At 46.3% G+C, this 24,587-nt stretch overlaps 1 protein-coding gene across 1 annotated transcript in view; it reads left to right on the forward strand.

Annotated features, from left to right (window-relative positions):
• ADGRB2 (adhesion G protein-coupled receptor B2) overlaps nt 1-24,587 on the forward strand; it is a 163,314-nt gene that overhangs the window by 43,682 nt on the left and 95,045 nt on the right. Inside the window, exons 2-3 of the mRNA XM_088672247.1 lie at nt 1,697-2,492; nt 20,886-20,969. Of these exons, the coding sequence (XP_088528373.1) occupies nt 1,712-2,492; nt 20,886-20,969 (865 nt within the window). The 5' untranslated portion in view covers nt 1,697-1,711. The remainder of the gene's footprint in view (nt 1-1,696; nt 2,493-20,885; nt 20,970-24,587) is intronic.

Genomic DNA, 24,587 nt, shown 5'->3' on the forward strand with positions numbered 1-24,587 from the left:
TGGGATGTACCAGATAATATACCATTATGTGATAATATTAGGGTTGCCTTATGTCCGGAATTTACATATTTCCTGACCAGAAAGAGGCAAGCTGAGACAAGAGGCTTGTACAGAGAAACGACAGGCAGCCATCTCAGAGGGTGGGGTGCATTTACCATTTTGCAGTGTAAAAATACATGGGTGTGAGTGATGAAATGTGGTTCCAATATCCATTTGTTTGTGTGTTTGGGGGATGGGGGTTGAAGGAGGCAGATGTTTGGTTTCTGTTGCTCAGCTGTGAGCAAAATGCACTTTGCACATGCTTAGAGGTTCTTTCATCAATAATAATAATGATGAACTAAAGATGCTGTTGGAGGGAGACAGAGTTGGATATCTGAATATGGCAGCGAGGGGGGAAGACCCTGCTCTTGCTGGTACATTCTGGTCTTTCTCCCTGCTCCTTGCATTCCTGGAGCGATGGGGAGAATTCATTTAGTTCACATTTAATGCAATCATGCCTTATTTGCACTTCCCAAGCCAAAACACAAAGCAAAACACCACTGCCCTTCAAAATGCACACCCCTCAAACAGAAAAAAGTGCCAACAAACACAGCATCCCTATGTGTTGCTTTAATGGGGCTGTTTTATCACACATTTTAATAATGACCAGTTTTATATTAATATCTGAATGGGTATGTTCTATTGTTTTAAATATGCTGTGTTTTTAATTCTTCTGTATTTTAACAATGTTGTGCAATCGGTATTTATGTCTTGTTAAACTGCTTAGAAACCATCTGGGCATTAAGTGGCCTAGGAATCAATAAATAATAATTATAAGTATTGTGCAAAAGTAGTTTACAAAAATATGTATGCGGGAAGGAATGCATGCAAAGCATGTCCACATTTTTGTGCAGAATTTAAAAATTAAAATTGCATACAGGTGTAGATATTGGGCGACCTGAACCTAAGCTTGGTAAAATGGCAAACCAAGAAGAACCAAAATTGACAGATCTGTCCATCGTTACATTTCAGGCAGCGAGGCTCCAGCTTGCCCCAAAGCCACAGCCTTTCCCCAGAGTTGGGAGCCTTTTCCTCTAAGGACAGCCTGCTGGTTGCTGTGGCTCCAGGGTTAGCAGAAAGCACAGCCCACCCCTGACTATTATTTTTCAGCTCTCGCCCCCTTTTGTACCTTCAGCCTCCTGTATTTCAGGGCTGGGTTGCAGCCCTTGGGATGGGAGAGAAATTCAATTCACTACGCATTTATGGGCAACCCTGTCTAATTCACATTCTCTAAAACATAGCAACCCTTCAAAATTCATGCTTTTTTGAATTTTGCAATGTGGTCCTCCAGCCTATTAATGTGTTTGAAATTGCATATGCAAGTGTGTATTAAAATGCATGTGAAAATAACATACCAAAAATGCATTATATAAGTGGAATTTCATTTGCAAAAATGTGTATACAAGGCCAAACTACATAGAAGGGCATGCATATTAGGAGAAATTGGCAGCAAAATGCTGCCAAATTTTCGTAAGAACATTAAAAAAGACAATCTGCAAACTGGTATGAAAATGTGGCGAACCGAACCAGAAAATTGCTAAGCGGAAGAAACCAAAATTGTCAGATTTGAACAACCCTAGACTTGCAACTTTGAAAATAGATTCCAGGGTTAGGACTCTTCCCCCATTTAAACTGTCCTCCTTTTTCTTCTTTTAAGGGCAAATGTCATAGGATGAAACCTGCTGGACCACTCTTACTGTCTGTGATATCGTGTCTCCTGTGGCTGTCCCGGGGCTTTGACCCAGCTCCCAGCGCCTGCTCCGCCTTGGCCTCCGGGGTTCTCTACGGCTCCTTCTCACTGAAGGACCTCTTCCCCACCGTTTCCACTGGCTGCTCGTGGACCCTGGAGAACCCCGACCCCACCAAGTACTCCTTGTACCTCAGGTTCAACCGGGAGGAGCAGGTCTGCACCCACTACTCGCCCATGGTGCTACCACTGGATCATTACCTCTCCAACGACACCTGCAGCCAGCCAGAAGTGACAGCCTCACCCCGGGAGGAAGAGGAGGAAGACGGAGGGGAGGTCAGGTTGGAGCTGTGCCAGGGAGGGGGCCCCTTCACCTTTTTCCACTTCGACAAGAACTTTGTGCAGCTGTGCCTGGCGGAGGAGCCCGAAGCGGCCCCCCGGCTCCTGCCCCCCGAGGCCGTGGAGTTCCGCTTTGTGGAAGTCCTCCTGATCAACAACAACAACTCCAGCCAGTTCACCTGCAGCATCTTGTGCCGCTGGCTCGAAGAGTGCCTTCGCCTGGGCACCGGCCAATCCTGTGGCCTCTCACAAACCGGCTGCACCTGCCAGACCCCCCAGACCCTCCCAGCTCCTCCCCAATCCAACCAGACGCTCTCCAATGCTCTGACACCACCTGTCACAAGCAGCAGCAGCAGCAGCGACTGCTGCGTGACCGAATTGCATTCTGGGAATGCGAATGATGTATACTCTCCAGAGATTAAATACGGTGAGTGTGGATGCACGGCATGGGGTTTGGGCATTGTGGAAACGGGTCCTGTCGCAAATGTCACGGAATGGATCACTTGTGGAAGTCTCTGCCCTTTGTATGTTCAGAGTGCTTCAAATAATTTTGGATAGCTCACTGGTTCTACTAAGGACTGGCATCAGGGATGAGCTGAAATGGGATTGGGACATATTTTGCAAAACAATTTACCCCTTGCAAAGGGTTTGGTGATAATGCTATTTCTTTAAAAATATTTTCTTTAAAAATACTTGAGCAAGATATAACAAAATTTGACCAGTCAACCATGCAAGTCTTTTTTTTTTAATTATACCATGCCATGTGATGGATTGTGTAAAAGGAAGTGTGGACACTGAAGTATGGAGACTATGGAAGGGCTGATAGGCATGCACAACACATTTTGTTAGGTTGCACACCCAGGGAATATTTTTCAAAAATTTATTTCAAGAAAGGACAAGACAAAAAATGGTAAAGGTAAAAAGGCAAAAGGCTAACAAAACAACCACAACACAAGTGGTCAAAAGCCAAAACAAGAGATTTTTCCTCCAGAGAAAAAGACCAGTGCCAAGCTGACCAGAGGCAGGGCAGATCTGGAGCGCCAGGTGCAGGGTGGTATCTCCTCCTCCTCCTTGCTTGTGCACCACAAAAGCAGCTCCACATCCCCACGGATCTCTCTCCACAAAAGGTGATGAGTGGACCTCAGATGGAGACAGCCATGAGACAGATGCAGGCAGAAGAAAAACACTGGAATGGATCTGCAGCTTCTGCCTGTGTCCATCTCTGGAAGTGATGGTGGGGTGATTGACTCCAGAAGCAGCAGCCTCTCCTCTTCCCTTACTGCTGCTGCCACTGGAGCCAATCACCCTACCACCTCTTCCAGAAATGGACACAGGCAGAAGTTGCAGATCCACTCCAGATCCATTCCAGCCTTTTCATTCTGCCTGCATCTCTCTGGCTGCTTCCCTCCCCCTCGTGCCTTTTGCCTACCTCTCTCACTAGCCAGCTCTTCCCTGGTCTGTACCCTCTTCTCCTTGCCACAACCCGCAGTTTTTAAAACAGGATGTGCCAGGGCACACCCAGCAAACCCTAAACATTTGACCTGTTACTTGTGCAAACATCCTGTATGTCTGTGTTGTGTGAATGGGAGAAGAAGGGCAAGCAGGGAGCTCCTGTGCCAAAGAAGCAAATACTGCTTGAATCCGTCTTCTGAAGGAGCTGAAGGGTGTTCTCTTGACAGCTCTGTGAGTGTTGGAGGCTGGGTCTGTAGGTACCTCTGGCCGCACCCACCACTAGCATGTGGCCCCCAGAATGTTTCTCTCAATAGTGTGTGGCCCTCAGACTGAAAAAACTTCCCCACCCCTGCTTCAGTGCCATTAGTTAACCATGTCCTGTGTCAGAAAGAAATATCTCATTTGTGTGTGTTACGGATGTCTTTTGTGGTCCTGACTTAATATGTTATGAGAGAAGGAGGGCAGCACCTCTCTCTAGCACACATATCTTCCGTACTGGAAGGTGCCGCTTCTTAAGTGGGTCTTTTGCCCCAGCTGAGCAGCTCCTGCTTCTCCCCCGCTGACCTTCCACTCCCTGAGCTGGTGAAAAGAAGGCAGAAGTGTGTGAGGAGGCCCTGTTGTCACTCTGCCTTGGCAGAGACATAGAAAACAATCTACAGGGAAAATGACCCCCTTTCCCGTGGCAAATTACCCTTGACTATGATGGCCCAGGTGCCTGTTATTCCAAGCTGGAATATAAAGAAGCTGCAATTCAGCCCGAGCAGACTATTAACCAGACTGAATGAGCCCATTTGCTTGTTAGACGGTAGCGCAAGCTGAAAGTGGAATGAAACCTTTTCTCTCTGGTCCAGCGGATGACCGCCTGTGAAGTGATTCCTTTGGGAAAAGGTTGTTCCTCCGGCTCCACTCCCCACCTGCCTGATCTGGAGCCCTCTCTTTGCGCACTGGCCTCAGTGTGCCAGACCCCTTAAGGTGGGGTCTCTCAAGTGACTTCCCTTCATTTCTGGGAGGGAATTTGATCTTTGCAGATTCTAATACAAACCAATATGACCCTTATCTCCCAGACTAAACTGACCAGCTGCCCACTGGTTTTTAGCTCTTCCTATATGCTTCAACGGGACCCAGGTGGCGCTGTGGTTAAACCACTGAGCCTAGGGCTTGCTGATCAGAAGGTCAGCGGTTCGAATCCCTGTGACGGGGTGAGCTCCCGTTGCTTGGTCCCAGCTCCTGCCAACCTAGCAGTTCGAAAGCACGTCAAAATGCAAGTAGATAAATAGGAACCGCTACAGCGGGAAGGTAAACGGCATTTCCATGTGCTGCTCTGGTTTGCCAGAAGCGGCTTTGTCATGCTGGCCACATGACCTGGAAGCTATATGCTGGCTCCCTCGGCCAATAATGCGAGATGAGCGCGCAACCCCAGAGTCGGTCACGACTGGACCTAATGGTCAGGGGTCCCCTTTACCTTTTATATGCTTCAACACAGTCCCTGACTCCAAAACATACCAAAATACATTTTGAAACCTGTGTTTTGAGAGATGGGCGCATTATTTGTTTCTAAACTGCTTCTAATTACTGTATTTTTAAATTGCTGTGACGTGCCCTGGGACCTTTTAGTGAAGAATCCAATGAAGAGATAACTGATCTGACAGTCATTGTTGCCTTGAAGAAAGTGACTTCTTCTCCTCCTCTTCTTTGACATGCCTTCCTTTACATGATGGTGTATCTGGTACAAAGTGCCGTCCCCAGGGAAGCTTGCCAGACCCCATAAGCACCTCCTTTTTATCCATACTCTTTGATTGCATAAACTGGTGGCTGCCTGTGACTTGTTGCAGCTGCGCGGCTGTGGTTTTGCCACTTCTCTTAGTTTTCAATATGCTTTTGACTGATAGTTGTTAGCTGATTTGAATTTTCTTGGGGAAAAACAATTATTATTTGAGGCCTTTATGTTGTGCTGTTGTGTGTTCAAAGCACATCACATCACAAGTGACATGTTTCTGTGGTGGGGGAGACATACTTTGCTCATCTCAGCTGCTCAACCCCAAAGCTCAGCTTGGACTTCTGCCTTCTCTGCTGAGCTGCTGGGGCCAAGAGTCAGCGAGGAGAAATCTTCGGGGTGGGGTGGAGTGTGGGGAGAGTAATCTCCCAGCCTTCTGCTGCGGCAAGCATGTGGATAAATTTGCAATCGCCAGAGCCGCTATTGCTTTCGAAGGGCAGTAGCTTGAACTCTCCGTTACCTTCCTCAAATTATGTTTGACATTCAATTAAAACCCCGAGGCACCTGGACGTAAAACGTTAGTGTAGCTGGAAAGTCGCGGGGGTAATGTGTTTTTTTTATACATTATTTTATTTGCAGAGTCATCAGACACTGGGCCAGAGGGAATTGGACTTGTCCTCGACTGCAGTTATGGGGTGGTGGCGAGTGGTGGGGAAGAGAGGGGGCTGAAAAAGAGCCAGGCTGGGGCTGGCGTCATGTAAGAGCTGAGTTTCAAGGAAGGTGTCTAGGCTAAGGATGGGGGAAAGATTCAATTCTGCATGGATTCAAAGGCAAACCTGCCTAGTACTCTCTTTCTGAAACAATGCACAGCCTGAATCTCAGCCATCTTTCAGAACTCACAGGTCTCTTGATTTTGCAGTGTAGTTCTCTGTCCAAATAATGTGTGTACAGATTCATATCCTAGGGTAAAGTGTGCATAAAAACCACACATATTTGTGAAAAATATTAGGATTTTTTTTTTTGCAATATGGTATGTATTAGGGAAAAATATGGATGAATATTCATGAATACTTTTTTTTAAAGTCATCATCATCATCATCACAAACAGATATGGAAAAGTAAGAAAATCAGGCAGAGGGCCTTCTCAGTAGTGGAGCTCACCCTGTGGAACACCCCCCCCCATCAAATGTCAAGGAGATGAGTGACTATATAACCTTTAGAAGACATCTGAAGGCAGCCCTGTATAGGAAATCTTGTTAATGTTTAATGTTTTACTATGCTTTTATATACAGTGGTACCTCGACTTACGAAGACGATCTGTTCCGCGGCCGTCTTCATAAGTCAAGGTTTTCAGATGTCGAAGCACCGCTTGTGCGCATGCACGAAGCGCGATTTTGTGCTTCTGTGCATGTGCAGATCGCGCGTGCAGGGCGCGCACAGTGAAAAAACTTCCAGGGTTGTCGACTTTGGAAGTCGAAACCTTCGGAAGTCGAAGTGTTCGGATGTCGAGGTATGGCTGTATTCTGGAAGACACCCAGAGTGGCTGGGAAAACCCAGTCAGATGGGTGGTGTACAAATAATAAATTAGTATTAGTATTAACATTAGTTTTGGTAGTATTATTAACTAAAATTGACAGATTTGCCTGTCCATACTATCAGTGTTCTCGAAGCTATGAACATGAGTCTGACCAAACTGCGGGAGGCTGTGGAAGACAGGAGTGCCTGGCGTGCTCTGGTCCATGGGGTCACGAAGAGTCAGACACGACTAAACAACTAAACAACAACAACTATCAGTCTTGCAGAAATTTGAGATTATGCAAAACTGGACTTGTTTTGAGTAGGTTCAAGGAAAGTGGAAAGTAGAAGAAAGAATCCTGGATGGAGCCCTAGATTGTAGGTCTCATTGTCTCATGGTTTGCTAGGGAAACAGCGATCAGACTTGGAGTGCCTCACCCCTTTCACTGGCAGCTTCCAAGTAGGTGGGGGGGGTTGTTTGTGGGTGTCCTTTTTTCATTCTACAAATCATCTCACAGCTGATATGCATTCTGCAGCCTTCCCGGGTGCCACACTCCCTGAAAACACCATGATATCCTTGCCTTTTCCAACATGAAATATGGAGACCATAATGTCGACTTGCCTATTGTACTGATTACTTTGCAGTAAGGATCTCTGACATAATTATGGCAAGCTCATTCAGCACTCTACAGTGCTATATAAATACAGAGCTTCGTTATTTTAAGCATTCAGTTTTTCAGCTCTAACAGAGTTGCAGAAAACCTGATTCATCATGTATCTGATAAAGTGGACTGTAGTTTGTGGAAGTTTGTTTCGCCATAATAAAATGGTTATTCCTTAAGGTTCCGACTCTTCAGCCCAGTTTGGACATAACTCTTAAGCCAAACCATGGCCAAATGTGAACATGCAAGGATGCAGGTCCCAACAGTAAATATTGAGGCAGCTTTATTCTTTCTTTGGCCCTGCTTCTACTGCACCAGCATTATGTCCAAACTCAGGCTTATGGTTTGTCTCAAGCCCTACAAACCATGAGCTGTAGCCAAGGCTTGTCCTAGGCTTAATGCTTATGGTTCATGAGTTCAGAGGTAATGGTAAGCCAAAGCATGACTTATTTATGAGTAATGTGACAGCAGTAGGGAAGGAGGAGAAATTTGACTCGGTTTTCATTTAAAGACAAACTTGCCTAAGTGGCACTTTCCAAAAAGATATGAGAACACGAAAAAAAAAACAGCCTTCCTTCAGAATTCACACTTCTCTGAATTTTGCAGTGCAATCCTCCAGCCAAATATTGGGCACAAAAAATACGTATATGGCGGTGAATTGTCCAATGTAAATGCAAGTGTTAGTGAAAACAACACAAAAGTCTGCATTATAATAGGGAAAATGCTTTGCAAAGATTTGTATATTAGGCAAAATTGTGACAGCTCCCCAAAGTAGTTCACCCTGAAACAATAGCAGGAAAAGCTTTAACTCCCCTTCTCCCCCACCCTCTGTCAAATCTCCCCAATTCTGTCGGTTGCATAAATTGGTCCCGATTGTGCCCTCTAGACAGTTCCCCCCAGGACTCATGAGTGCATCTGAGCATGTGGGTGAAATATATAGCATGAGAATGTGCTCAGAATAGTGGTTCTTTGAGAATCGGGGGGGTGATTGACAGAGGACGGAAAACTCCACTCAGTCACTCTGTTCTGGCTGCTGTCAGAGTCAGGACTGTGGGCATGCTGGACTCACACCATGGCCGGAGCTGGCACCTCTCGCATCTTTAATTCCACAGTTCTGGGCTTTGATGGTTCCCAGCTGTCTTTTCTGCGGGCTGTGTGTGTCTATCTCGCTGGCATCTCTTCTGGCCCATTTGTCACTGTGGCTCACAGATGTCATGCAATTTCTCCGCTGCCCGGGTGCAGCTCGCTGGCACGCAGAGCTCCTTTCTTACTATGCGAGAGAATCTTCCCCAAACCCCTGCAGGGCCAATATGCCTTCTGTGGCACTAAAACATGGGCCTGTGGAGGCACCCCCTCCCCTTGTTCCATGCTGGCTGGCTGGCTGGCTCTTTGGGAAACGAATCAATTCACAGGCCCCTGGTCCCCCCCCCCATTCAGGCATGTGCCACACCGGCCTTGGAGACAGCTCTGCTGAGGAGGTTAGAATGAAGATCGTAGGAAACCATCAGGTCACCATGGCAACTGGTATGCCAGAGGGAATTGCCTTATGCAAGGATGATTAGGGAGAGGAGAGAAATATGTATGATCTTCAGCTTGGTTTTATGGGGTGGGGTGGGGGAATCAATAGCTCACAGAAAGAGGAGCAGTGCTGGTAGGTTGGGGTTTGTAATGGGTGGTTTGTTCTTTGGAAGACAGGTGCACCACAAAGTAACACTTTGATGTTCTGGGTTCGAGTCTATTCAGCCAATCAGAAGTGGAACGTCAGGCTTCACATAGTTGGCAGGTTCTATCGAGGACAGGCAAGAGGGGATCAGGCCTTTGGTGCTGCGCTGTGGTGGCTGATGCCCATTTGGACTGGTATGGTGGAAGGCAAGGAGGCCCTAGTAGGTGGAGCCAGAGTGAATGATGGGCAGAGCCAAAGCCAATGACAGGTGGAGCCAGCTAATTCTAGTTCAGTCCTCATCTTCTTTGCCTGATGTATTCTTTTAGGTAAACAGTAAGACTAAGCTCACCCAGTCACTGCCACTCTCTGGATTGGTTGTAAATTAGAAGGCAGGCAGGTGGGGGCTGACTGAGGTTGTGGGGCAGTGCCCCATTCACGCTAATGGACCAGCCTTCCATAGGGTAGCAGTATCCAAGCAATGGAATTGTGTCCCCCCTGGAGGTTTGGTCAAGGCTCCCTGTGCTTCAGGATTTCTATTGGACCATCAAGGCTAGAGACAGGGGAGAAATCTGATTCAGTTCACATATGAAGCGAGTTTTATCAAATCTGCACTCTCCAGAATAATGTGAGAACAAAACACAGCTATCCTTTGAAATTTGCACATATATGAATTTTGCAGTGCAGTTCTCCAAGCAACCAATGTTTACGAAAGTTAGGTAAATGTGTGCCTAAAAATGCAAGTGTTAGTAAAAATAACATACCAAAATGCATTATACTAGGATAAATTGCATGCACAAATGCGTACATGAGTCAAAACAGCATGCAAAAATGTGTTTATTAGGGAAAAATTTTGCACACCAAAATGCTGATGAATTTTCATGAGGATTAAAAGCAAAATCTGCAGATTGATGCAGAAATGTGGGAAACTAGCTATAAAATAGGAAAAAATAGAAACTGAGAGGACCAAAATTGACAGATTCCACCCCCAATCAAGATCTGGACCATTTTGCTGGGCTTTCGGTGAGGGTATTGCTTTTGGGGCTTGTGGTTACCTGTAAATTCTTTGGTTTTTTTACTGGTATGTTTTCACTGTGAATGTTTTGGGTTTTTTCATAGTAATTTGCTGGTTGTAATTTTATCTGTTAACAGCCTTGGGGGGCCTTGGGGCAGAGAGGTGGCCTATATACATATTAAATAATCAAACAATGCAATAAAGGTCACATAAGCAGCAAGGTAAAGGAGTCACACAACCCACTCCCCATTGGGTCTTGGTGCAGATTCCTGTAGCTTGGTTACAACATGACTAGAGTATAGATGCTGCATGGATTATATGATCCCTTTGCCTGGTGGCATCTGCTTGGTTTGAAGGGGTTGTGCCATCTGGAACAGTGTGGGGTCATGTGACTCCCCGTTGCAATGTGATTGGAGGACATGCTGTGGTTAGTGTGGCCCTGTCATTGGTACATTATCTTGGCTTGTTCCACCCCTTGGCTATGCTCTGTCCCCACTGTGGGAGGCAGTATGCCTCTAAATACCAGTTGGAGGGTGTGGCTGTTTTGCCTCATGTCTTAGAATCATAGAATCATAGAATCATAGAGTTGGAAGAGACCACAAGGGCCATCCAGTCCAACTCCCTGCCAAGCAGGAAACACCATCAAAGCATTCTTGACATGTGCCTGTCAAGCCTCTGCTTAAAGACATCCAAAGAAGGAGACTCCACCACACTCCTTGGTAGCAAATTCCACTGCCGAACAGCTCTTACTGTCAGGAAGTTCCTCCTAATGTTTAGGTCTTGCTTGTGGGCTTCCCATCGGGGCACCTGGTTTGCCATTGCAAGAACAGGATGCTAGACTAAATCAGCCTTTGGAGGCTCTTCTTATGTTCTATTGCTAATAATTGTGTGCGTGCAGTGTGTGTGTGTGTGTGTGTGTGTGTGGAGGACATCATTACAATGCTGACGTTTTAGACCATGGATCCTGTTTCCTAGGACTATGGTGGCAGTAAAGTAGCAGGTTTCGTTTTAAGGCGGAATAAATTTCTTCATCTGTAGCTGGTAGGGGATTGTTTTTTCCCCCTTGGTGGAATTTTCATTTCATTTTTTAAAATGGTGCTTGCATGCAGTGGAATGAATGCTTTCAGCGATGAAGGCGGCAGGGCACGGATTATAGAGTGTGCAGGGAAAGTTAGTAAATTTGGACCCATTTTATGGAGCCAATAAGTGTCAAGGCGATCAGTGCAGCAGAAGCAGAAGCAGGGAAAGCAAGAAAGGCCCCAAACGGGGATAGTGGTGGTGGTATGCCTGTGTGCTGAGAAATTAATGCCCAGGTTTTGATAGCTTGGGAGGGAACGGAAGAGAGAATTGCTGATAAATCGCACCAGTGACCAAGTCCTAAAGGAGGGGATGATGGACTCCCAATTACGCTGCTAAAAGCCTTCCAGACATGTCGCCCTTCCAGATGACCTGTTTGTTCAGCATTCATCCTGATTTGCTTGCACAAAGCTTACGTGGTGGTTAGACCATGTCCAGCCTTTATTGAGCATTCATTCTGGTTTGTTTATGACAATGAACATCCATCCTGATTTACTTGCACAGTGATTGCCCTTCTTTGGGCTACTGATTCGTCCATTCTGCATTTTTTCAATGCCTTTCTTCGTCACTTGCCGAACTTCAGTTGTTGTTTGTTTTTATGTCGATTTTTTGTGTGCTAAGGCAACAGAATGCTTTAACGCACTTCAACCGCATGAACCTAAAGTTGCGGTGTGCTCTTAGATCCCTCTCACAAAATAGTGAGGGCCTGGAGGCAGCCATGGTTGTAACAGGCTAGTAAGATGACCATCATTCTGTCAGGGGGGGGGGGTGAGTCTGGAGAGGACGCTGGTATGTTGCAAGGTACCATTGGAGGGGAGATTCATTTTTGTGTGCAGGTGTCTGTGGCTGCCATTCATGTCCATGGGATGCTGTAGGGGAGGTTGCAGCCATCTTCCTTCACTTCCACAGAAGCTAATGAGGGATATTCTGAGAGGAGCAATGGCAAGTTCTGAAAATTGCTAAAATGCTCCCCTCCCCCACGGCCTACCAACAGGACCACATCAGGTAAACACAGGAAACTGCCTGATACAGATTGGCATCAGCTATCCAGGGATTTGGGTTGTGGCCATTCTTGGCCCTCCCTGGAGATGCCAGAGATTGAACCTGCAAAGCAGATGCTCTACCACTGAGCTACACCCCTTCCCCTTAATCAGACCATTGGTCCAGTATTGTCTACACCAATTGGCAGTGACCCCCCCCCCCTGAACATCAGGCAGGGGTCTCTCCCTGTCACCTTTTGCATTCAGATAATGTGCTTGGCCTGCTGAGGTTTTGGCCAAGCACTAGAGAGGCTTGCAAATCATCCTTTGCGTCTGCGATAAGTAGGACTCTCTTCTTTAAGCGAGCAGGTAAAAAAGTCCTGGTCAAATTAGATGACAATAGCTTCTTTTATTCAGGCTGCAGATGTGCCTCAAAACCTCTGTTCATCAAGTGTCTTGCGTTGCATTCCCAGTGCAGCTTCTTTAAGACCAGGCGGGTGCAAGGAGGCCCATGCCATCGGTGGGCCTGATCCCTGGGAGCATTTCCACAGGGGCCGCCTGAACTCCAGCAGGAGCTGTGGTGGCAGCTCCTCTCTCCCCACACTCCCTCTTTTCTGTCCAGCGAGATTATTGGTGGTATTAAGGCCAATTAGCATGTTTGGTTTTTATTCATGGCCATTTGTTTTCCTGTGGCACGAAGCATCTGCTGGGCCAATAACGGGACTGTCTGCAAGGGCGGGGGAAGCAGCCTCCATCCAGCCCTCTCCCCCTCCCTCCTTCCTGGACATGAGCACAGGCCCTGTGTGGGCCGTCTGTGGCAGCCCTCGCCCACTGCGACCAGATGGGAGGCTATCATCAGGAGTGGCAAATAGCCCTGCTTTGTGTAATTGACAGATTGTTATCAGCAATACTTGACTTGTGCCTAATAATAATAAAAAGGAGAATTGGGGGAGAAGAAGGGAGGTGGAAACCTGGCACCGCTTCTGATGGCTAAGCAGGGGAGAGCTTGGAAAGCCTCTTGTCACATCTGAAGGGCAAGGGAGTTAATTAGGGCTGGTGCGGCAGCCTGCGGGTGCAGCTTGCTGGTGTTGCTATGTGCGGAAGCCCTCTCGACATTTCCTTCTCTTTCCTGCAAAGAAAAGCATCTTGACTTTTTCAGGTAGGACCAGGGGGGGGGGGCTGACAAGCAGGAAACCCAAGAGATGGCATTTCACCAGTGCAGAATGGGGGCGCTACAGTGCAGCTGCATCTTACGAGGGTGTTCGGTTCCAAGAGTACCATGTAGACATGAAAACATGTATACCCCAACAATTCTGATGGAACTGCCCCCACATGAGTGGCCCTAGCCTTCCAGAGCTGGCAGGCTGAGTGGGCCATGCCCCTCAAGCAAGGCAGAGAGCTTAAAAGCCCTTTCTGCTCCAGGAAAACCTGGCCTGGAAAGAGCTTTTAAGCACTCTGCCTTACCTGCATTTAACTTGCGAAATCTTGCCCAGCCACCTGCCAAACGCCTATGGTTGAAACTGCGTTAAGTTAAATGCACATAAGATACAATTAGACTACATTTGCCAAACCTGTTGCCCATTTGGTGTGTACGGAATGGAAAATCTATCCCAACAATATAATTCTCAGGTGTCAAGGGTTGAGTCTCCAGCATTTGCTCAGAACTGCTTCTCCCCATATAAACCGACCCGGACTCTGTTTTCATTATCTGAGGCGCTTCTTCATGTGCCTCCTCCACATGAGCTCCAGAGGGTGCAAGATGAGAACAGACCTTTACTGCAATGGCTCCCCATTTGTGGACTGCACAAATATATTTTTAGATGCCAGGCAAAAATGTTCTTCTTAAACCAGGCCTTTGGCTGATTAATATTCTACAGCCTTTTAAAAGTGTTTGTGGATTATTGTTTTGTTGTTTCTGTTTTAACTATTTACTTGTATTTTTATCTTGTGAACCGCCCTAAGATTTGCGGATGAAGGGCAATATATAAATCTCTCTCTCTCCCCCCAAGCTGTATAATGAAGGTGCCAGACACACCTTTGTGGGGAGTTCCAATGTGTGGGGGGGAGGGCCTCATGCACCTCCCCATCAGGTGGTGTGGTAAGGTGGGTGGGGTGTTGGTTGTCTTGGGGGCTTACTTTGGCTGAGGCTTGGGGCTGCCCCTACACTGTTGCCTATTATAGCCAGTGCTATTTTTCTAGAAAAAGAGGTGCCTGAACTCACCATAAACACCTCATTTGTTCTCTTATAAAGGCAATGGCACCCACCTGAGAGGCATCTGAACTGAGTTCCAGCTGAAAAAAGCCCAGATTGTAACCATGCATAATTCTTTCTTTGTCTCCATCCCTCTGCTGGGGGAGGTTTCCAGGGTCCTGCCTGCACCTCTGATAAGCTGCCTTGGTGGTTTTGGGAAGAGGTCTCAGGTTGCAGTAAAAGCCCAGCCTGCTGTTTCTTTTTAAATCACTGCACATTCTCTCACACTGTCATTGCATGGTCCGATTTTAAATAAGCCCTCTCCTGCGGTCCTTTGCTGCTTCCCTTGGGAGTCTCACTCTCCTGCCTAATAGAATTTTCACCCTCCCTGATAACCCCCTTTCCGCTCTATTCCTGGCTCCTTTCGCCTTCATTGCTGCCCATTTTTTCTTCTGTCGATCACAGATGACACAATCTGGCCCCCATTACTGCAGCAGATGAGCATCACGTTGCCCTTCCTGTATTTATTGTTACTGGAAACCCCAAGAAAGTCAGGGCAGTGTAATTCTATTACAGTCTCTCTAAAAGGGAACAGCAAATGAGGACCCAAATGCACCAACACAGCACTTAAAAAGCAAATTCGAGGTCCTCTTCTCAGTTCTACTGAGATTGTATCTGGAGTGCTTGGTGTAGAGAGATGGCAGAATTGCCTTTGCTTAGCAGAGGCAGGACCAAGGCTGGGCAGTGAAAGTTGGTTCCCCTCTTTGACTAAAGAGCTTTGACTCTAGGGAACATTGAATGTGATTTATTTCTTGTTTTGTGCAAAGCGAGTGCCTTGGGGCTGTATTTGAAAATAACTGAGCTACTTTGTAAATGGGTTTGTAGTTCTGGGTGTTGGTGAAAATAATGCCCCCCCCCCATTTTTTGGCTTCATTTTCAGGCCATTAAACTGTGGCAGGGGCCATTCTGGCTGTTATTGAGGGCAGGGCGCATGATCAGTGCTAGATTCCCCTGCACAGGGTGCCAAGCTGAGGGGGTGCCCCAAGACCTACCTGTGGGTGAGGCATTCTCGTGGTCAGAGCTGGCGCAGCTCCATTTGCTGCTTTCTCCTGCCATTCCCCCAGAGTCACTGATGAAGTCAGGAGACTCACTTTCCTGGACCTGGTGCAGTGGCTAAGCAGGTACCCATGGGAAGCCCAGTGCAAAAGCCCCCTGCCCTCTTGTGATTCCCAGCAACTTGCAATCAGAGGCATACTTCCTCCAGCACTCCAGAGGTAGGACACAACATAGTGACAACATAGGGATGCAGGTGACACTGTGGTCTAAACCAGCGTGCCTCTTCAGCTTGCCAATCAGAAGGTCAGCAGTTCGAATCCACACGATGGGGAGATCTCCCATTGCTCTGTCCCAGCTCCTGCCAACCTAGCAGTTTGAAAGCACACCAGTGCAAGTAGATAAATAGGCACCACTGTGACGGGGAGGTAAGCAGTGTTTTCGTGCGCTCTGGTTTCTGTCACGGTGTTCCATTATGCCAGAAGTGGTTTAGTCATGCTGGCCACATGACCCGGAAAGCTGTCTGTGGACAAACGCCAGCTCCCTCAGCCTGAAAGCGAGATGTGTGCCGCAACCTCATAGTCGCCTTTGACTTGACTTAACTGTCCAGGGGTCTTGTAGCTTTTTTTGTGTGATGGCCACCCACTTGGATAGCTTTCAGACGAATTCAGGGCAGTTAAGTCTATCAGTAGATGATAAGACTATGGGTGGCTGGTTGACATGATGGCTATGTTCATGGTCGGAGGCAGTAATGCTTATGAATACCAGCTGCTGGAAACTGCAAGAGAGGAGAGTGCTCTTGTGCTCATGTGCTCCTTGCAGGCTGCGCATGAGCAGCTGGCCGGCCACAGGGAGAGCAGCTCTGACCCAACAGGCTCGTTTAACATTATTATGTAGCAAGCACCACTAAACTCAGTTGGACTTGCTTCTCGGATGGTACTTTTAACAGGATACCCCTTTGATTATTTAATTTCTATACCGCTTGATATATTAAAAATACGTATCTCCAAGTGGTGTGCACAAATGAAGCAGCAGCAGCCAGCTAAAACAAAATGTTGCAGAGATATGCAGTCACACATTTAAACGTTACATTAATACGAAGTTACTAATAAGTATCAATCAATATCCATTCAGTTTCCTTCTGACGCACCCTCTTTAAATCTTGCAACTGCCTACCCCACCTTGTTCAGAGCAATGCGGACCTCCAGCCTGCTTCAAACCCTCTCCGCAGCAGGGAGCAGCTGGAGGAAGCCTGCCAATGCCTGGCTTTTCTCTTCCCTGCACTGGAGAGTTTATGGAGTCATTAAAGAAGGCAGCTGGTCCAGTTTACAGCCGAGAGTCCTGCTCGGTTTACCCTGAGGGTAAGACTTTGCGGCAAGGGGATCCTATGTGGGGAGGGGCATCAGGACCCCCTCCAGAGACCCTGTGTGCTCTGTGGAATAAACCCTCGAAATGGGGAAGAAAGGGTTAAATTCTGTAAGATTGGTTTGAACTGATCTGCCCTCCCAGACCGCATCTCCCCAAGCTCTGTTTCTTGAACAGGGAAAATCCTGGGCAGCTTTTATCTCTGTATATATAAATGTGTTAGTGGCATTTATCCTAAAAGTATTCAAAGCTATTTACAATCAAATAATAAAAAAACACAGAATAATAAAACTCAATTTAAAATGCCGATAAAAATAAAAAACCTGCAGTATAAAAAGGGAAACGTCACATGACACAAGCCAGGGAGAAGTGACCTGCCAGAGTTAGCTAGAGGAATCTCCATGTGGCCCTCTGCTTCTCTCCACCTGGCCCTTGGAACTCTCTCCAGGCCACACCCTTTGCTGGCCCTCCGTCTCACTGCCCTTGAGGATTTTTGCCTGGCAGAGGGGCATCCTTGAATTCTGATAATGTCTCTTGCTTGCCTGGATGGAGGAAAGAGAGGGATTTGAGACTGTGCCTTTCAATCGTCTTTTTTTGCTTTATTATCATTATTTATTTACATTTATATGCTTTGACCTTTTTTAAAAAAACAACAACAGTCAAGTAGTATACAGTATAGCTGTTATGAAATAAATAATAAATAAATTGTATGGGCCCCCACCATCCCTGAGAAGCTTGCCTAGGAAGGAATGTGACTGTACCCCTGACCTAAAGCTTGAAGGTAAAGAGGCCCACCTGTGTTGTCCATACTAGGTTAGGAGGTTGGGCTCTGGGTACATATACCAGACCTGGCCATTGCAGGGCCTGATGCCTCATCCTCCTGCTCTGGCACACCCAGGCCCAATCAGCTTAACAAGCAAGGCTTCCGATTCAACCCCCTTGAGAGCACAAATTCTCTTGATTTGGTCCAGCATGGCATAAGTGCCATGAATGATGGTTTTTGCTTCTCGTTTTGTATTCGAGAAAGACCCCTTCTCCAGACTAGTGCTGCATATACACCACACATTTAAAACACATTTTCCCCCTCCCCAATCCCAAAGAATCATGGGCACTCTAGTTTGTTAAGGGTGCTGAGAATTATAGTTCTGTGATGGGCAAGCCACATTTCCCAGGATTTTTTTTTTGGGGGGGGGGAGATAGAGGAGATGTCCTTTAAATCTATGGTGTGTGAGCTGCCTGGGTGGCTTTTAAAAAAACTTTTGATGGGGAAAGTAGGATAAGGGGGAAAGAATCAAACAGCCCCTTCTCCTTTCCTCTCTCTTCCCGTTCCTGACTCACAGCTGACAATGCATCTTTGTCAGGCTTTTATACGTTCCTGTTAATTTCACGCAAAGTGCCCTTGATGGATCTCTTGTTATTTTTCGTGAGCTGAGCCATAAATTTGTGACATCTCACTGTAGCAATCTGTTAAGTGCATCTTGAGGGTGGCGGGGAGGAAGAAGGGCTTCTCTGTGGGTCTGCCTGTGCCTGTTACATACATGGAGAGGGAGAGGGAGAGAGAGATGGAGATGCTGGTTCCCAGAGGTGGTAGAGTCGGAGTGGAAACTGACCAGGAGACTCTGCCTAAACCTGGTGTTTCTATTTTGTGCCAAATACTTCTTCTGGTGAGGCCAAGAGAAATGTAGTTTAAGTGACACCTCCTCCACCACCCTCACACACTTCATTTACTCTGTCTCCCTTCTGCGTCCAAATTTGTTATAGGTCATGGTTAGGAATTCAGTCCAAGCTCCCTCCCTCAGAGCACTCTTTGCAGTAATGGGTTGTCATGTCCCAAATAGGAGTCGCCTTGTCAAATTGTAACCTATCCTGGTATTTGCTGCTGAAGGGTGGAAAATAAATGTTATCACCATCATCTGACTGGCCACAGTGATGACAGGATCCTGGACTAGATATGTCTCTGCTCTGATCCAGCAGCCAGGCCCTTCGTACGGTATGCCCTAATCTCCCCCCTCCCTGGCACTTGAACCATTATTGTAATTGTGCCATGACTGACAGGTATTCTGAGAAATCTCCTTCCATGCCACTGAGGAATCAGGATTGAGGCTGGAGAATGAGGGGTGGAATCCAACCTTGTGCTGCCATGCCACCTGCCATGTGACAGGGTCTGAACTGGGCTCAGAATAAAACTATTTTCTTTGACATGGTTAGTTTGCCATCCCCTGTTCCAACCTGACCCATCACTTCCCTCTGCTTCTCTTTCCTGGTTTTCCTTTGGAAGGATGAAGTACCTTTGAGAATTCAGAATGCTCCCCACCCCCACAAGCAGGCAGAGGAAACGGAAAGATAGAAATTGCCCACTCAAAGTGGGGGCCGCCCTATTGTGGTGGTGGACAAACTTAAGAACATAGGAAGTTGCCTTATACTGAGTCAGATCCTTGGTCCATCTAGCTCAGTATTGCCCACACTGACTGGCAGTGACACTGCAGGGTTTCAGCCCCAGGACATTCCCAGCCTGTGTATTGGGAAGTTTTTAATGCTTTTATGTTTTTAGAGATGCTGTAAGCCATCCAGAGTGGCTGATGGGAACCCAGCCAGATGGGCGGGGTAATTATTATTATTATTATTATTATTATTATTATTATTATTATTATTATTATTATTTCCTGGAGATGCCATTGCATTGGGGATTGAAGTAAATTATTTCCCAGAAGGCGGGGTTTGTCCAGGATCTTCGGCAAGTAAACAAACAAACAAAAAAAGTTTGGGGGCTGTCCTGGTTTTTACTTCTTGAAATATGGCAACCCTGCTTGAGCCATCCACCATTCTTGCCCTGAGCATACACGCTTGCTATCCCTCACCACCAGGGCTGGATCTAGACACATCAAAGAACTGTTTCAGTTAAACATTTTGCAAACTTTGTATGAGAAATCAGCTTAGCAAAAACAGAACTCCACAGGGCCATCTGGTGTCACAGTGTTAGAATGCATAAATAATGGATATAAAGTGGGGTTTTTCCCCCCTTTGCCAGTGTAGCCAAGTCCTAGATCATGTGTACTCTGCATTTTAAGATTAAAATAAAATGTTGTGCAGGCGATGCAAGATCCCTGCCAAGAAAATTTGGATTCTGTGATTTGTCTGAATTATGCAGTTAGGGCGAACTGGCACATTTTCGCTTTCACTGTGCATAATTTTTTTCCCTACATTTTCTTGCTTCCCTTCATTTTCTTTCACCAAATCAGTAGTTGTGTGGCTCATGGGCAAGCGGCTCTGCTCCAACACTTGTTGCCAGGCCTGCCCTTCTCCAGTCTTGTCTGTTTTTGGAACCCATTCAGCTTCCTTAGGTTGACTGTGCATTTGTGTGAAGTACTCCTTTTCATTTTGTGATTTAGGATTAGTTTCCCCTGCATGCCCCTTGGAGTGCGCTTATTTCAGGAGAAAGTGTGGCTTATGAAACACTCAGATAAATAACACTTTGTCTCTCCTCATCTTACTGCATGTTAGTTTCACAGGATACCTTCTTTCCTCGTTCCATCATTTAATAAATCTCTGTTTTGTCAACCTACCCCAGCCTAACCTACCCCCCCCCCCTTATTAAGATACATGAGTACTGACTTTACATACTTATACCTAGAATTTCCTCAGAGTATCTCTCTCTCACTACCTTCAAGTCCTTTCTCAAAGCCCACCTTTCCCACAGTGCCTTTGGCTCAGTTCGTCAGCCTCATCCTATGGGAAAACTAACCAGATGTAACTGAAGCCCTAATATATAGGGAGGTATTCAACTACCATAAGTTTTACCCAGAGTATTGGAATGTGTGGGCCTGGCTGAGCTACATTTATTGATTTCAGTGGGTCTACTCTGAGTTAAACTTAGCTGAAGACCACCCATTTGCTTCCCCAGTTTTACTGACCCTTCCATCTTTTCAGTGGCCCTTCCAGGTTCAAATGGATTGCAACTCCTTGAGGCAGGAGCCTGTCTTTTACTTGGTAAAATACTGTGCACATTGATAGCACGTGATGATGATGATGGTCTTTTGCAGAGTACAGAAAACCCTTCAGAGCATGCAGATACTTCCTCCCCACTTTCTCCACTCACCAGCTCTGATAGCTATTTCATGGTTTCTTCCCTCTTTCAGGTGATGGGGTGGAAGCAGATCAGAAGGTGAAGACACAGTGGCCGCGGTCAGCAGATGAACCAGGGGTGTACATGGCACAAACAGGTAATGAATGACCTTGATGGGGAAAGCATGGGGAAATGAGAGAAGTCCTCAGGGCATTCTCAGGGAATCCTTCCTTGCAGCCAGGTTCAGTCAATCAATCAAGCTTTATTATGGTCGTACACCAGCTATTAAGTCTTTAGTCTTCTCCTCAGTTCATGCCAGGGGGTGTGATTGGGTCCATGGGCATATTTGCAAACTGGAGAAGTTGTTGTGGTCCGCATAACCACGCCACAACTTAGTCTATTGGCACAGTCTCAGACCAGGACTCAATGGTAGTTTTGCTATCAGCTTTTCACCTCAAACACATTTTGAATGACATTTGGGGCGTCCTCCTGAGATGAAACACACCAGGAATTTTGAGGGAATACAGCATAGTTTTGATGAGACTTGCAGTGTTTCTGAAGATGGGAGGTGGCTGAGAAGTGGGGGAGGGGGGCGTTGGGGAGGTTCCACATATTCTCTCAATTTTCACCAGAATTCCCCTGAAATGAAATTTGAAGCAAATTGTTAAGGTTCTTCATCAGAATGAGCAGCACAAAATATTTAAAAGGAAAGGGTTTTAATGTATGAACTCCCCTCAATTTAACTTGAAATTGGATCAGCTTCTCTAGGGCACATTTGGAATCTTATCACCCTGCCATCTTGCCCTGATTTCCTAAATTTGTGGTGCTAGTTGTGCTATTTTGCATTGGAGTTTCATCTTCCAATATAATTGGTGCTCCTCGTCCAAGTCTTAGGTGCTAATGGCCAGACAGAGCTCAACAAAGTCCCCATAAGAGGATTTTGAAGTAAGAACCTCCAGAGCCTCGAGGGAGAGATGTACAATCACTGACCAAGAATGAAGGCGCTCCCCACCTGACCAGCCTATAGCTTTTGCAAAGGCCTTTTATGTTTTTCAACTAAACTACCTTAGGGATGGGGAATTTGTGGCCCTCTAGATGTTGTTCTAGTCTTCTTTCTTTGGCGATCACTCATAGCTGAGTAAGATTGTCCTCCATAAACACAGTTTTAACAGTGGGTCCGTAAATGACTGTGGAGGTCAATTCTGGATTCACACATCTTTCCACAGTGGGGGCATAGGTTTCCAGGTGGGAATTGACCATGGTGAGGGTTCACCAAGTGTGCCTTCCTCTTAGCATGTTTCTCCCTTCCATCCTGAGTTCAAGTGTCTTCAAAGCCCATGACACCTTTGGTAAAGGCTGTTCTCCAATTGGAGTGCTTGCAGACCAGTGTTTTCCGGTTGTCTGTGTTTATACTACTTTTTTATGATTTGCCTTGAGAGAGTCTTTAAACCTCTTTTGTTGTTGACCACCATTACACTTTCCATTTTAAAGTTTGGAATAGAGTAGTTGCTTTGGAAGACGCTTTTATCAGGCATCTGCACAATGTGATCAGTCCAACAAAGTTGATGTTGAAGAATCATTGCTTCAAAGCAATGTTGTTCTAGTACAGCTCCCATCATCCTTATCCATTGGCCATTGTGGTTGGGCCCAGTGGGAATTGGAGCCCATAAACCCTCAGCTGATGCTGAGGCCTCAGGAACTTTCAGACACCTCCGTGTTGTGAATTGCAAATTACAACATTAGCATCACAAGCATAGTTAGTTTCTCAACTAGTCTAGCAACATCGCTGATTTTGAATATTGATTAGACTTGTGAAATCATCACTAATTTTAAGGAGGCAACCAACTTTTTGAGATAACTTCTGCATTTCATTGGAGGTGCCTCCCTGCTAGGGATAAACAGAAAGTCTGGCCTTTCCGTCATTCAGTTCAATATCTTTGACTCAGATTTACTTTTGTTTCTTTTTATAACACTCTTTTGAAAGCAGGGGACCTCATCTTTTGGGTCCTGGGGACACATTTGAAAATAATAAAATACTGCCAAGGGGTCCCCCAATATACCATTTCACAAAGGGAAACTAGTGATGCTTACACACACACCCCACAACAGGCAAAACAAATAAAACACAGACAAATAAGCAGAACTCCACCCTAAAACTAAATCCCTCCAAAAAGCCCCCCCCCCCAAAAAAACCTCAGTGGCAGGTGGCCTTGGTGGGCCCCCAGGGGGTCATGCCTGAAGGCACTCAATTCTGTGAGGAGAGATGCCATCACTCCTCCTGCTCCACCTCACACCAGAAAGCCCCTAAAGTGATGCCTGGCCCCCATGGATAAAGCTCCACTGCCAATAAGAGATTGTGGCAAAAATACTTAAATATACAGTATACTGTATAGTATATAGTTAAAATAAGTTGGGTTGATGGAAATATGAGACCACAGCTGCTCGCTGCCATGGAATGTCCTACCATGAAACATTTCAGGAAATAAAATAATAATAATAATTTATTATTTATACCCCACCCATCTGGCTGGGTTTCCCCAGCCACTCTGGGCAGCTTCCAACAGAAAAATAAAATAAAATAATCTATTAAGCATTAAAAGCCTCCCTAAACAGGGCTTCAGATGTCTTCTAAAAATCTGGTAGTTGTTTTTCTCATCTGATGGGAGGGCGTTCCACAGGGCGGGCGCCACTACCGAGAAGGCCCTCTGCCTGGTTCCCTGCAACTTGGCTTCTTGCAACAAGGGAACCGCCAGAAGACCCTTGGTACTGGACCTCAGTGTCCGGGCAGAACGATGTGGGTGGAGACGCTCCTTCAGGTATAAAATCCTCTCCCTCCTAGTTTGCAAAGCATCCTGAAATAATTTTAGATGAAGGATGGTATAGGAACATAAGGAGAGCCCTTCTGGATACATCTATTCCAGCATCCTGTTCTCACAGTGGTCAGCCAGATCCCCCAAAGGGAAGCAGGCAAGCAGGATCCAAGCACAAGAGTATTATTGGCATTCAGACACAGTCTGTGTTGTCTGGGGCTGGGCAGTTGCAGTCCTGAATGTCTAGAAGGCACCAAGTTGGCAAAGGCTGGCCTGTGGTTTTGCCAGTATGGCATTATTATTGTCCTACAATGTTCACAACAGCCTTGCATTGCTCAAAGGCAACCAATTTTGGGGTGAAGACGCCTGCCAGATGTTACAACTGGTAGCTCATCTAAGCTGGGACCAGCTATTCCTCATCAGCTTCTCCTCCAGCTCCAATAGTCACATGCATTTTAATTAAGATGCAGCTTCCAATGACTGAAAAACCTGCATCTCATCTTCAATCCCCACCGATCCCCTGAGACCCATCATTTTCATGGCGACAGCGAATTGAGATGATGTGAGCTTATCCCTTCTTCCTATTTCCACCACCACCACCCTCCCTGGTGCAACTGAGCTTAATTTGCTCCATTTATGCGTTCTCTTAGCACCTTCCTTGGAGACCCATAAAGAAAACAAATGTATTAATTGTTTAGCTCCTGCGTATTTATTTAGCAAATTCGTCTGGGTAATGTGAACGCCATTCACTTCCCCTCTCCTCTCCCTTTCTCCTTGCCTTTGATTTATAGTCTCTGGGCCATTGTGTGCACTGCCTGCGAAGACAATTGGAGCTTCAATCCAGGAGAATTTAGAGGGATCTGCTGAGCCAGTTGTGCAAATATAGATAGTGGCAAGTCTGTTGACCTTGATAAATAAGCTTGTTTGGTGCAATGGCTACTGAATGGGTCACCAATGTGGTGCCT

Source organism: Zootoca vivipara, chromosome 6 (assembly GCF_965207765.1).
Source record: "Zootoca vivipara chromosome 6, rZooViv2.hap1.1, whole genome shotgun sequence".
NCBI lineage: Eukaryota > Metazoa > Chordata > Lepidosauria > Squamata > Lacertidae > Zootoca > Zootoca vivipara.